Source organism: Dipodomys spectabilis, unplaced genomic scaffold (genome assembly GCF_019054845.1).
Source record: "Dipodomys spectabilis isolate Male_0828 unplaced genomic scaffold, ASM1905484v1 ptg000365l, whole genome shotgun sequence".
Taxonomy (NCBI): Eukaryota; Metazoa; Chordata; class Mammalia; order Rodentia; family Heteromyidae; genus Dipodomys; species Dipodomys spectabilis.
In genome coordinates this window covers 9,822,799-9,835,824 of record NW_024871042.1, presented here as the reverse complement: position 1 = coordinate 9,835,824, position 13,026 = coordinate 9,822,799, and the positions used below count along the sequence as shown (strand labels likewise).

At 36.7% G+C, this 13,026-nt stretch overlaps 1 protein-coding gene across 1 annotated transcript in view; it reads right to left on the bottom strand.

Moving 5' to 3' along the window:
- The window catches only part of Trank1 (tetratricopeptide repeat and ankyrin repeat containing 1), an 81,161-nt gene that overhangs the window by 43,524 nt on the left and 24,611 nt on the right, over positions 1 to 13,026 (bottom strand). Inside the window, exon 9 of the mRNA XM_042666428.1 lies at positions 7,168 to 7,338. Coding sequence (XP_042522362.1) covers positions 7,168 to 7,338 — 171 coding nt within the window. The remainder of the gene's footprint in view (positions 1 to 7,167; positions 7,339 to 13,026) is intronic.

Sequence of the window (13,026 nt, the reverse complement as noted above, 5' to 3'; positions counted from 1 at the left end):
GAGGGCTACTCTGAAATAGAAAATGTAATTGGCATAACAATGTCTGGCTAGCATTACTGTGTCTTGCCTCCACCTTCATCCTAAAATACCTTTGAAGACACAGAAAACAATAACTGACAGAATAAAAAGAACATTTTGTAAAAGGAGAACTTCCTTCATTATCAAGTAGATGAAAACTTGCTGCTCACCACCTTGTACCATGCTATTAAAAAGCTGTTCAGAAAGATCACTCCCCAAAGAAAATTAGTTTAGTATAAAAGTCACATAAAATTGAACAGAAATGTACTTAGCTTGACAACAGAAACAATCAAATTGTAGCTGTATAATAAGTACATAATTAGATGATTTAGTTAAGAGGAAATTGTAATTTAGAGAAAACTCTAGCCATTAGGGTAATAAATCAGAGAATGTTATCAACAATATAAAAATTCATATAAGAGAAGTTCTAAATATGACAAATGTCCTTGGAAAGCTCTGGGTAACTTGTTTATTACTCTTAAGTTTTCTGGGGTTTTTTCCTAAATTTCCCACAAGAAAATATTAATAGATAAAACATCATGATACTAAGTTTCTTATAAACTATAATAACAGATATTTTTAAAGATGGTTATTAACTAAACAATGAAATTTAAAAATGTATAAAACTATAATGTAAAAGGTATAATTACAATAATTTTGCTATTTAGGAAGTGGCACTGTGGCTCAAGTGGTAGAATGCTAGCCTTGAGCTGAAGAGCTGGGGGACAGCTCCCAGATCCAGAGTTCAAGCCCCTCAACCGACAAAAAACAAAAAATACAGCTGGACGCGGGTGGCTCACTCCTGTAATCCTAGCTACTCAGGAGGCTGAGATCTGAGGATCGCCGTTCAAAGCTAGCCGGGGCAGGAAAGCCCGCCAGACTCTTATTTCCAATAAACCACTAGAAAACCAGAAGTGGCACTGTGGCTCAAGTGGTAGAACGCTCGCCTTGAGCTGATGCGCTCAGGGACAGCGCCCAGGCCAGAGTTCAAGCTCCACAGCCAACAAAATAAATAAATAAATAAAATAAACAAAAAAATACCTGTTGGCACATGTGAAGTTAAAGGTGAGAGAAAAAAACAATAATTTTGTTACATAAATTGTTTTAAAATGTTTCTATAATAATCATATTAAGAAAATATACATAAGTAGCTTTGAAATTAAAATTGAAAAGGCTCTCCTGATGTTGCAACAATGCTCAAAAGTATTAGAAAAAATAAATCTTAAAAAGATTACATTTTTGCTCAAAATCTTTCTTTCAAGGTACAAAATGCAAAACTAGTATTGCACACAATTTCATCAGGCTAAAGTAACATATTAATCTAATTTTTATAAAATAAAAATGGTTAACTATAAATGCTTGAAATATAAAAAGACTAATGACCAATTCATAAATGCATTAATTATTTTTCGGGAAGGTAGATTTGTTGAAAGTCAGTATTCTATTTCCTACATTACATACATTCTCTTAAAAAGAACTTTAAACATCTAGCTCTGTTTCAGTGGCTTGGATCTATACTCACTTGAAAAGACAAAGCACTAGTGAACCAGAGACAATGCAAGCTGCAGTGAGACAAAAGCTCCATCCAATCTTGTTCTTGGTCCTAAAGAAAGAGCTGAGCAAGAACAGCTACTAGAGAAAGTGAACATGTTGCCCTCTGGTGGTGGCCATCAAAAGACAGGAAAAGATAATTCTGTAATCTTGACTATTTTTAAAGATGAAACTTTGCTATTCAATGTGGTCACCACTTTGGCAATAAGTGAGTCTGAGTCTGCTCTAAATCTTCTGAATCAAAATCCGCATCTTAATAGGCTCCCAATAGATCCCAATAGGCTCCCATGTCAATACTGAGAAAGTTCCTGTTTAGAGAATAGCAAAACTCTGCCTAAAGAATATTTATTTCTTAAGCCTTTTGTTCCCATCCAGATGTCATAAGCATCACTAACTAAAGAGATTAGCAGAGTACAGAGAACTTCAGAAAGAAGAAAGAATGAATAAATTGTCTGAGTATAAAACACTCATGTCCTAATGGTGCTGTACTCGGGACCATAGACATTAAGTCAGTCAGACTACTCAAGAATGAAGGTACAAACATTTTAGCAGCAGCTCCTCCCAAAGAAGAGGCCTCTTTCTGTCCTCTGAGGGTACTCAACAGATTAAGTCCCATAAAACAAAGTAATCCATCTTCATTCTCATTGCCCAAGGCCCTTTTCTTTGACTCTCCCACCATCTAAGGGGACTAAAGTCTAAAACTACACTGTCAAATACAGTGGCCAGCAGCTGATTTACATAAAAGCTAATTAAATAAAATTAAATTTTCAGTTCTTCAGATGCACCAGATGCTTCAGATGCACTGTACTGCATGAGACTAATGACTATCATATCAGACAAGGCACGTTCAAACATTTCCATCAGAAAATTATATGGCAGGGGCTGGGAACGTGGCTCAGTGGTAGAGCGCTTGCCTTGCATGAATGAGGCCCTGGGTTCGATTCCCCAGCACCACATAAGAAAAAGGAAAAAAAGCTGGAAGTGGCACTGTGGCTCAAGTGGTAGAGCGCTAGCCTTGAGCTGAAGAGCTGAGGGACAGCGCCCAGGCCCAGAGTTCAGGCCCCATGACCAGACCCCCCCAAAAAAATTATATGGCAGAGAGCTGATCTAGAAAGATTTTTGCATTGGGCAAAACTTACACACAAAATGTACGTTTACAACCCTATGCAGTCACACAAACTTATAACGGAGCACTGATAGTTGGTACATAATCACACTCAGAAATCACACTCCAAGATTGACTTCAATAGGGGTTCTACCACTAGAAGAACTTAAGGAAAATACAAGAAGACTCCAAATTACTAGTCATCATTGTTTGGGTTTATCAGTTTTCTTCACTTTTAACTTAGTGTTCCCATATAGTCTTCCAATATTCCTTTAATATGGCAAGAAAATCTTCATGGTCAATGCTTTGGAAAACTTTCAAGTAATCAAACATACAATAAGAATGTCACTGAGTAATGGAGGATTTGGGCTTGATTGCCTACACATTACCCCAGCCTACCTGGTGATATTCCAGCTAGCCTGGAATGTTAGACATTTCTTTTGTATACAGTTTTCTGCCAAGCAAGTACAGTTGAATTCTAAAGGGGCAAGCTGAAATTACTATTGAGTCTTCTCTTAGCTCCAAACCAAGACTAATGATTTAACTGGGAAAGAAGGAAAAGTGGAAGATCAAGAACCAAGATTGTTTCTAACATATTTATAAGATTATTTCTTTGTTGCTTGTATGTCCCTCCCCCACGATATAACCCCTGTTTTCACTGTATTTGATGTTGGTATACTTTGTGGACGGGAAGGGAAAAAAACAAATTGTTTAAATAGGGATACAGGTGGACCTATTGAAACAATGAGATTATGTCAAAAAAACAAACTTCACAATTTTGGTGGGGGGAGGGGGGATGGGAAGGGATGGGAAGGGGAACAAAGGAGGAGACAACAATGCTTGATAAGAAATGTACTCATTACCTTGCCCATGTAATTGTAACCCCTCTGTACGGTATTTTCACAATAAAAATTTTAAAAATAAAAAGAACCCTTTTTGAGGGCTGAAGGGATAGCTCAGTAGAAGAGCACTTGCCTTGCCTGGCAAGGCCTGGGTAACAGGGAAAGGAAGAAAGGAAGAAAGAAAAGAAGAAAGGAAGGAAGGAAGGAGAGAGAAAAGAAAGGAAGGAAGGAAGGAAGGAGAGAGAAAAAAGAAAGGAAGGAAGGAAAGAAGGAAGGGAAGAAGGAAGGGAAGGAAAGGAAGGAAAGAAGGAAGGGGAGGGAAGGAAGGAGAGAGAGAAAGAAAAGAAAGGAAGGAAGGAAGGAAGGAAGGTGAGGGAAGGAATGAAAGAAGAAAGGAGAGGGAAGGAAGGAAAGAGAGAGAGAAAGAAAAGAAAGAAGAAGGAAGGAAGGAAAGAAGGGAGGGCGGGAGGGAAGGAAGGAAGGAGGGAAGGAAGGAAGGAGGGAAGGAAGGAAGAAGGGAGGGAGGGAAGGAAGGAAGAAGGAAAGGAAGAGGGGAAGGAAAGGAGGGAAAGAAGGTAGGACTTCAAGGAAGGAAGGAGAGAGAGCAAAAAGAAAGGAAGGAAGGAAAGAAAGAATGAAGGAAGGAAGGAAGGGGAGGGAAGGAAGGAAGGAGAGAAAGAAAGAAAGAAAGGAAGGAAGGAAGGAAGGAAGGGAAGGGAGGGAAGGGAAGGAAGGAAGGAGAGAGAGAAAGAAAGGAAGGAAGGAAGGAAGGAAGGAAGGGAGGAAAGGAGGGAAGGAAGAAAGGAAGGAGGGAGGGAGGGAGGGAAGAAAGGAAGAAGGAAAGGAAGAAAGGAGGGAAAGAGAGAAAGAAGGAAGGACTTCAAGGAAGGAAGGAAGGAAGGAAGGACAAGAAAAACAAAACTTGTCTTATATGGAGTATGTTTGGGATTAGCAAATATTCAAACAATTAAACTTTTAAAAACTAAACAAATGATACAGTTAAAAAAAAACTGTGATACTAAACATAAAATCTGAATAAAAGATAATCTTGAAAATAAATTAGGATTTTCTACTACTAACTAGTGATCCCTTTTGTTACTGTTATTTTCAAACGTAGAAATTCATGAACAAAGTAACATGTTTAGTTATTTTAAATTTCTCAAATTGTGGAAACAGAAAAGGCATTTCACAATGGTTTGTTATTTACCCTACCTCAGCAAAAATAAAATAAAATAAAATCACAATTCATTAAAATATGAATTCTTTACAAAACAAAACACTGGTATATCACAACTTGAACATCTATCAAAAAAAAAACTCTACAAATTGACTTCTCTCTCCTCACTATCATGGCCAGATATAAAACACAAAATATTTAAATAGGTAAAAAATAAAACACAAGTAGAGAAATGTAATCATTCATGTCAAACTGTCTCCTGTTCCCAACACACATCCCTTGCAGACTGTTTTCACCTACCCATTCATGGGAGGGAGTGTTTCTGGTGAAACAAATTTAAATATCTACAAGATATGAACAATAATGATTTCATACACTTTGATCAATTAGTCCTTCATTCATAAATATTATCAGACCACAGAAGATTAAGGAAAAGCACAAAAGAGAAGCAAGAAAAAAAAACAAGTATCCCTGAAACTAACATGCATGATTCAGGAAGAAAATATTCTTCAATCAGGTAATAATATTCTTAAATGCAATTTTAAAAGCTGGGACAAATGCAAAACAAGAATAAGATGTTAGGCTCAGGACATAGCTCAAGTGGTAGAGTGCTTGCTTAGCAAATACCAAACCCTGAGTTCAATCTGAAAGACAAAAAAGGGGAGGGGGAGGGGGGGGAGAAAGAGAGAGAGAAGGAAAGAAAGAGAGGGGGGAAGGGAGGGAGGGAGGGAAGAAAGGAGAGAGGGAGGGAAGAGGGAGGGAAGGAAGAACGAAGGAAGGAATGAAGGAAGGAAGGAAGGAAGGAAGGAAGGAAGGAAGGAAGGAAGGAAGGAAGGAAGGAAGGAAAGAAAGAAGGAGCTACAAGAAGCAATCAGAAAAAATAGTTCTTAGAAAATAAAACCATGATTTTTCCAGATTTAAAAATGTAGCAATACATAAACTAAATTATAAATGAAAATATAAAACAAAGGGATATATTATCAATTCAATAATTTCATCCACTTAATGCTACTGGAAAAATGAGAAAAGAAATAATAGAAAAGAATAAAACAACTGAAAATATTTTCTCTGAGATAAGAAAGACATTCAAAGGGACCAGGCAAGTACTGAGCTAGAAAAATGAATGAAGAACCACATCTTGATTCCTCTTCCCAAGGCAATTTCAGAACTCAAGAATAGGGACCACTACAGAGGAGGCAGATATGAGAAGGACATCAGACATCTAATCAGTAGCAACTAAAGCGTTTTTCACAATCTTGAGTGACATGGTTAATTATAGTATACTTTATAAATGTAAAATGTAATGTAAAATGTAAAAGTGACAAGGTTATATATAGTATAGTGTATGAATCTAAAGATATATGAGCTATAGAACACAATATTACAGACAGTAAAGGTTGCAATTAAACTGACATGTTACTATTGTAAAACATATTCTAATTTCAAAGATGGTAAAAGGGAAAGTGTAACTTGCTATAAATAAAATTCAATGCCTATATTCAAACAAATGATCCAATGTGGGAATAAAATATATTTTCAAAAAGTCCTTAACTATATTATCTATACCTCTTCCATGAGGAGGAACAGGTTAATTTGAGTAGGTTCTCTAGTAGATCAAGAAAAAAAAATCTATGCAGATCACAAGAGCCACATGAGTCATATATAAGGGCAAGAAAAACAGGAACCATAGAAATGCATCCATGTTTCATTAAACTACAATTATTAGAGGCCATTTTAAAAGTAAAAGTTTCAGGACATTCAGTAATTCATTTTTATAAGTCCAGCCATGTGGTGGGGACAGGAGGGGAAAACTGAGAGAGAGCAAGGGAAAAGGTTACATTGTCCAAAAAGAAACATACTTAATCCATGACTTATGTAACTGTAACCCCCTCTGTATATCACTTTATAATAATAACAATTTAAATTTTTTAAGAATAATGTTTATATGTATATCATACTATCATGAAAATGCTACCCACTGGTTTTCAATTTTTAGAATTGGTCAATAGATGAAGCATGAAAAACTTAAAGAGTTAAGGAATAAGATATAGATGATACTGATGACATTACAAGATAAATCCCAGCAAATAGGACTAACACCTAAATGTTTTATCTAACATAGCAATCAAATCAAGAAATGGAGATCAAAGTATTTCAAATTGTCAACATAATTATTTCTGAGGAGTAGCCTTGGTTTTTGTCATTTCCTATTATGTCTGACTTTTCTGTTCTATGCATGCATGGAGAAATCATCCATACTCTCCAGAGGTAGGATGGGAAATGTTCCCAGAATATCTCTAAGTAAAAGTTGTCTCTGCCTTTTTTTAAAAAAAAAAAGTTAAGTTTCTGAACACTGGAAAGCAAGGAGTCTCACTTCCATCTGTGTATATCAAGAAGAGATAACCTAATTTGTATCTAGTATCACAGAACCAATTTTATCCCAACCACCCACAAAAAAAAAACTGTAGCTATACCTGATAGGTCTTTAGAACATGTAGCCAGCTTTTCCAAGTGACTGTTGATTTTCTCAATGGCTTTGAAGTTCTTATTCCTCTTCAGGACATCCACAGGAGACCGAGACTGTCGATTGAGAATAGTCGGGTCTGCTCCAAGGCGCAAGAGCATCTGCACATTCTCTGTTTGTCCTAGGTCAGGCCAAAATGAAAAGGGGGGATTGTCATGGTTCCTTCCATAAGGAGATGTGCCCATGAGTAGTCTTGCTCCTAGCTGCCTGGAGCAAAAGAACCAGGCTCCCTGTTTAAGGAACCTAAACTACCAGCCTTAGCAGTCCACCCAACTCCCCAAAGCAATAAGTCCTATGTGGAGTGGGAAGGACAATAGCTTTTAAGAGGTTCAGAAGTGCGCTCCTCTCTCTACCTTTCTCCCCTCTCCTTGGCAACAAGGCAAGGAGAGGGGAAATCTGGTTACTAGGCAACCGCTACAGCTGTAAGGATAAGAGCAAGCTGTGACTTCAGATTTCTTTATTCCCTAGAGTGGAAATAGAATATTGTTGCGGGGGGGGGGGGGGGGGGGGGGAGGGAAGCCTGCCTGAGGACAGAAGAAAAAAGAAGCAATGCTTTGGCATCAGGGGTTTTGTTGTTGTAACCCTTCCAACCCCATCCCTCTAGCTGTCAGTTCTATTTGTTGCTATGATTTATCTATTTGCCAAGCATCAAGGTGTCTCTGTGACCACAGATGCAACAGTTTTCAGAATGAAACAGATATATCCCTGGGGCTACCCAAAGACTTAAGTAGGCACATAGAGTTAAATAAATCAACACTTGAGATCCAACTTCCACATGTAACCTTTACTAAAACTCAGTTTGTCATCTTTATTCCAAATATCATCCCTGCTCATCAGGGCAGTCTCTTTTTCCATCTCCCCAGTTACACATGTCAATCACTTGCTTTACAGAAATAAAATTCATACATCAAGAATGCCCAGGAATGGGATTGGTGGGTCATAGGGAAGCTCTATGTTTAGTTTTTTGAGGAACCTTCATACTGCTTTTCAGAGTGATTGAACAAGTTTACATTCCCACCAACAGTGTAACAGGTTTACCTTTGGCTACATCCATGCCAGCATTTGTTATTCTTAGCTTTCTTGATACTGGTCATTCTAATTGGGGTGAGATAAAATCTCAATGTTGTTTTGATTTGCATTCCTTTATGGCCAGAGATATTGAACATTTCTTCATGTATCTATTGGCCATTCTTTTTCCCTTTTGAGAAGTCACTAAACACTTCTATTAATTGGGTTGCTGTTTCTTTGAGTTTATTTTGGGGGGGGGGGTTAAGTATATTTTGGATGGTAGGCCCTTGTCTAATGTATAACTGGTAAAATTCTCCCATTCTGTGGGTTTTCTATTTAGTTTGATACAATCCTACTTAATCCAATCTTTCTTACATTTGTTGTGATTCTGGATCTTTACATAAAAAGTTTTGACCCACCTTTGTTAAAAGGCAAAATAAATAAATACATACATACATACATACACTAAAATTAAGACAAGTGAGGGAAGGAGTAGGTTGGGAGGGTGGGTAAAAATGTTGAAAGGGGTGACAGTGATCAAGATGCACTGTATTCATAAATTGCTTTGGTGAATGGCAATTCCTTTGTACAACTATTTGCATACAAATATTCCAAAAAAAGAATCTTACTGTGGTAGGCAGAATTCTAAGCACCCAACACTCCTGATTCATGTTATATAAATACCTCCCCGTTATTCAGTCAACTATTAATCTAGGTGATGAAACTCTACAAATATAAAGTTGACACTTCAAGAAGCAAAGGCCTTGCCAGAACCTAGCAGATCAAATCATCCTATCCTGCCAGCTCTGTCACATCACACTGTTCAAAGACTCACACTTGACTAAGACTTACCCAACCAAATCATTCCATCCTTTGTGACCACAGTCAGGTCAATACTGTTAAGACTTAATGAAATATCAGGAAGAGGTATACCTGAATGAAAGCAAAACTTGGCAGACTTAAATTCTAATTCAGACAAATTTTCTAATGCCTAAACTGAAAGAACACCTGACTAAGCATAAAATTAATTTTAAAAAAGCAGATTCAAGGTAGACATATACTTGAAGATATCATTGAAGCAAGCATTGAATCAAATTCAGACCTCTTCATTCATATGAGCCAGTTAAATTGTTCTCATTCTTTTCTAAACCAGGTTGAGTTTGTGACTTCCAAGAAGCTCCTTTAAATCCTCACTTCTTCAATCCTAGGAGATAGCCATTTTTACTCTTGGGTTTGCTCCTGCCTCCCAATCAATTCCTTGAGATGCTATCTTCCTAGGCCTCTAAACTCATTCTGCATCAGAACTAAGAGTATTTTCATTAAATGCTCTAAATTGCAACTAGAAACCACCAAAACATCAACAAAACTGAAGATATCAAGGCCCTAATGATGTTGCAACTATATCAAATCATACATTTGACATTCAGACCAGATAAAAGAATCTGAAAAGTTCTTGACTTTTCACATACAAAAAAAAGCTCAATGCTTAATATGGAGATAATATCATTCACTGTTACAGCAACCTTTCTTTGGATCAATAGCTTTCAAAGACAAAATATAGAACAATTATGCTGGAATTTTAAATATACATGTTTTTATTTGTACATCATAAAATACTTGAAGAAGAAAACATAAAATTTTAGTAACATTTGTTCCCAAATGACTGAAGGATAGTTTCTCCACATACACAACTGGTACCTTTTAATCTTATAATATACACTATTTTAAACTTGAATACAATTTATATTTATCCAAAGAGCTAAAAATAAGTGATATTGTCAACTAGGAAATTGTCCTACATAAGCACAAATTTAGGAAGTGTAGCTACAGTGGTCTCTGAGCATTTCTTCAATACAAAAAAAAAATAGTTAAACACTCAATAGTAGCATATGGTCACAATAGACAGCATCATGATATCAGAGAAAGATGGTCAGTATATATTGTTGAACAAAATTTACTGTATGCCTAAATTTATATTTAAAAGGGAAAAGTGGCTTTATAAATACATACTAGGACTAGGAAGACTCAAAATAAGTTTGGTAGGCAACACACACACACACACACACACACACACACACACACACACAGTGTGTGTGTGTGTGTGTGTGTGTGTGTGTGTGTGTGTGTAAGTACTTGGAGCTCTGGCCCTTGTGCATTTGCTCATCTACTTCCACTCATAGGCCCACACTTTCACCAGAAGTGAAGCTTTTTGTTGGTTAAAATATTCTTGAAGATTTGTCTGCCTAAGCTGACTTCAAACCAAATTTCCCAGACCTCAGCCTCCTGAGTTGCTTGTATTTTAGGTTTGAGCCACCAGTGCCCAGCAAGGATTTACTTTTGGTCACATATCCTTTGAAGGGCTTGTTTGTTTGTTTTTACCAAGAGCATAATCTTTCCATTCCCTCTCATAAATACTTTTTTTGGTGTTTTTATTATTGTGATTAAGTGATTATACAATTTCCCAAATTTCACAGTATTGTGCTCATTTAAAGTCACAAGCTCATTCTAACTTTCCTGGAGCAACTTGTCTATCACGATCTATAACATATAACGGTGTACACAAATACACCATACATGTGATCAGCAGCATGGGGTTATTTAGTAGTGGTTCGACCAGATGAGTGGAAGTTCTTTGTTTCTTAAGTCCTGTTAATTTTGTCGTTTCATCTAACATTTTGGATTTAATATCCACTTATCAGGAAGACCATGTACCGTTTGTCTCTTTGCTCTTGGCTTATCTCGCTCAACATGATTTCTTCTAGCTCCATCCATTTCCCTGCAAATGCCATTATTTTGTCATTTCTAATGGCTACATAATATTCCATTGTGTATAGATACCACAATTTTTGGATCCATTCACCTGTGGTGGGACATCTGGGTTGTTTCCATATCCTAGCTATTGTGAACAGTGCTGCAATAAACATGGAGGTGCATGTGTCCTTGTATATTGTTTCCTGTTGTTCAGGGTAGATGCCTAGAAGTGGTATGACTGGGTCGTAAGGGAGGTCAATCTTTAGCTTTCTGAGGACCCTCCAGACTGCTTTCCAAAGTGGTTGTATAAGTGTACATTCCCACCAACAGTGTAATACGGTTCCTCTTTCTCCACATCGCCTCCAGCATTTGTCGTTGGCTGATTTGTGGATGTGGGACATTCTGACTGGGGTAAGGTGGTATCTCAGGGTTTTCTTTATTTGCATTTCCTTCACCACCAGGGATGGTGAACATTTCCTCATGTGTTTCTTTGCCATTTTTATTTCTTCATCTGAGAAGTCCCTCTTTAGTTCCCTTGCCCATTTAGTAATTGGTTTGTTAGGTTTGGGAGGGATTAGTTTCTTGAGTTCCCTGTATATACTGGATGTTAACCCCTTGTCTGATATATTGCTGGTAAATATTTTTTCCCAATTAGTTGGTTGTCTTTCTAGCTTGGTTGCAATAGATTTAGCTGTGCAGAAGCTTTTTATTTTAAGGTAGTCCCATTTGTCGAGTTTCTCTCCAATTTGTTGTGACCCTAGGACTCTGTTAAGGAAGTTCCTTCCTGTGCTCATAAATACTTTTAAATTGAGATATACTTCACGTATCAAAAATTCATTCTTTAAAGTATATAATTAAATGGGTGTAGTATATTAAATGGAATGAAGTTGTACATTACCACTACTATCCAGTTCTATAACAATTTAATCCCAAAAAGAAATCTCATATATATTAGCAATTACTCTCTATTTCCAGTCCCCAACCTCTGGAAACCAGTACCAGTAATCTACTTTCTGTATCTAAGAATGTTCTTATTCTAGACATTGAACATAAATTAAATCACACAATATATTACCTACATTTAGCCTATAATAGGGATAACATTCTTAAGTGTTGGCCCCTTATGACTGAATATTTTATTATATACATATACTACATTTTGTCTACATTTGTAAGTTTATAGAGACTTAACTTGTCTCTACTTTGGGGCTATTATAAGTAATAAAGTTATAAAATGCAATTTTTGATTGGGTATATTCTTATATTTCTCTTAACTATAAATCTAAGTGTATATTCCTAGGTCTTATGATAACTAACTTTTCAGTCACTGATACAGTCTCTAAAACACCATTTTTTAATCCATCATCAAATGAACTTTCTAAGATTTTCACATACTTGTCAACATTTGTTACTGCTGTTTTTGTTTTATTTTAGTCATTCTACTGGGAATAAACTGTACCTTAAATTTTTTAACTAGACTTCTCTGAAATGTATAAACAAGTACAAAGATGAGCAGAAGAGAACAGAAAGTCCAGAATTAGTGGCATGTGAAGTAACTTAAGTCAATACTGACCATTAAATTAATGGAGCAGAGACAACCGCTTAGATAAAGACAACATTTGATTCTTATTAAATTCCAAAGGTCCAGTAATTTAAGTGCAAAAATAAAGACAGAGACACTAGAAGTAGGTATTTGTAAATCTTAACTCAGGGCTTGGACTCTGTCCCTGAGCTTTTCCCTCAAAACTAGCACTCTACCACATGAGCCACAGCTTCACGTCCAGCTTTTTGGTGGTTAACTGGAATAAGAGTCTCACAGACTTTCCTGCCTGGGCTGGCTTTGAACCACAATCCTCAGATCTCAGCCTCTTAAGTAGCTAGGATTACAGAGCCACCAGAACCCAGTATGAACCTCTTTAATCTTGTTGTAGGGAAGAACTTTCTAACTCCAAATCTAAGGGCAATAAAATAAAAGACTAACAAATCTGACTATTTAAAAAGAAAAATACATGACAAGAAAAGGACAAAGTCAGAAGACAAGTGACACACT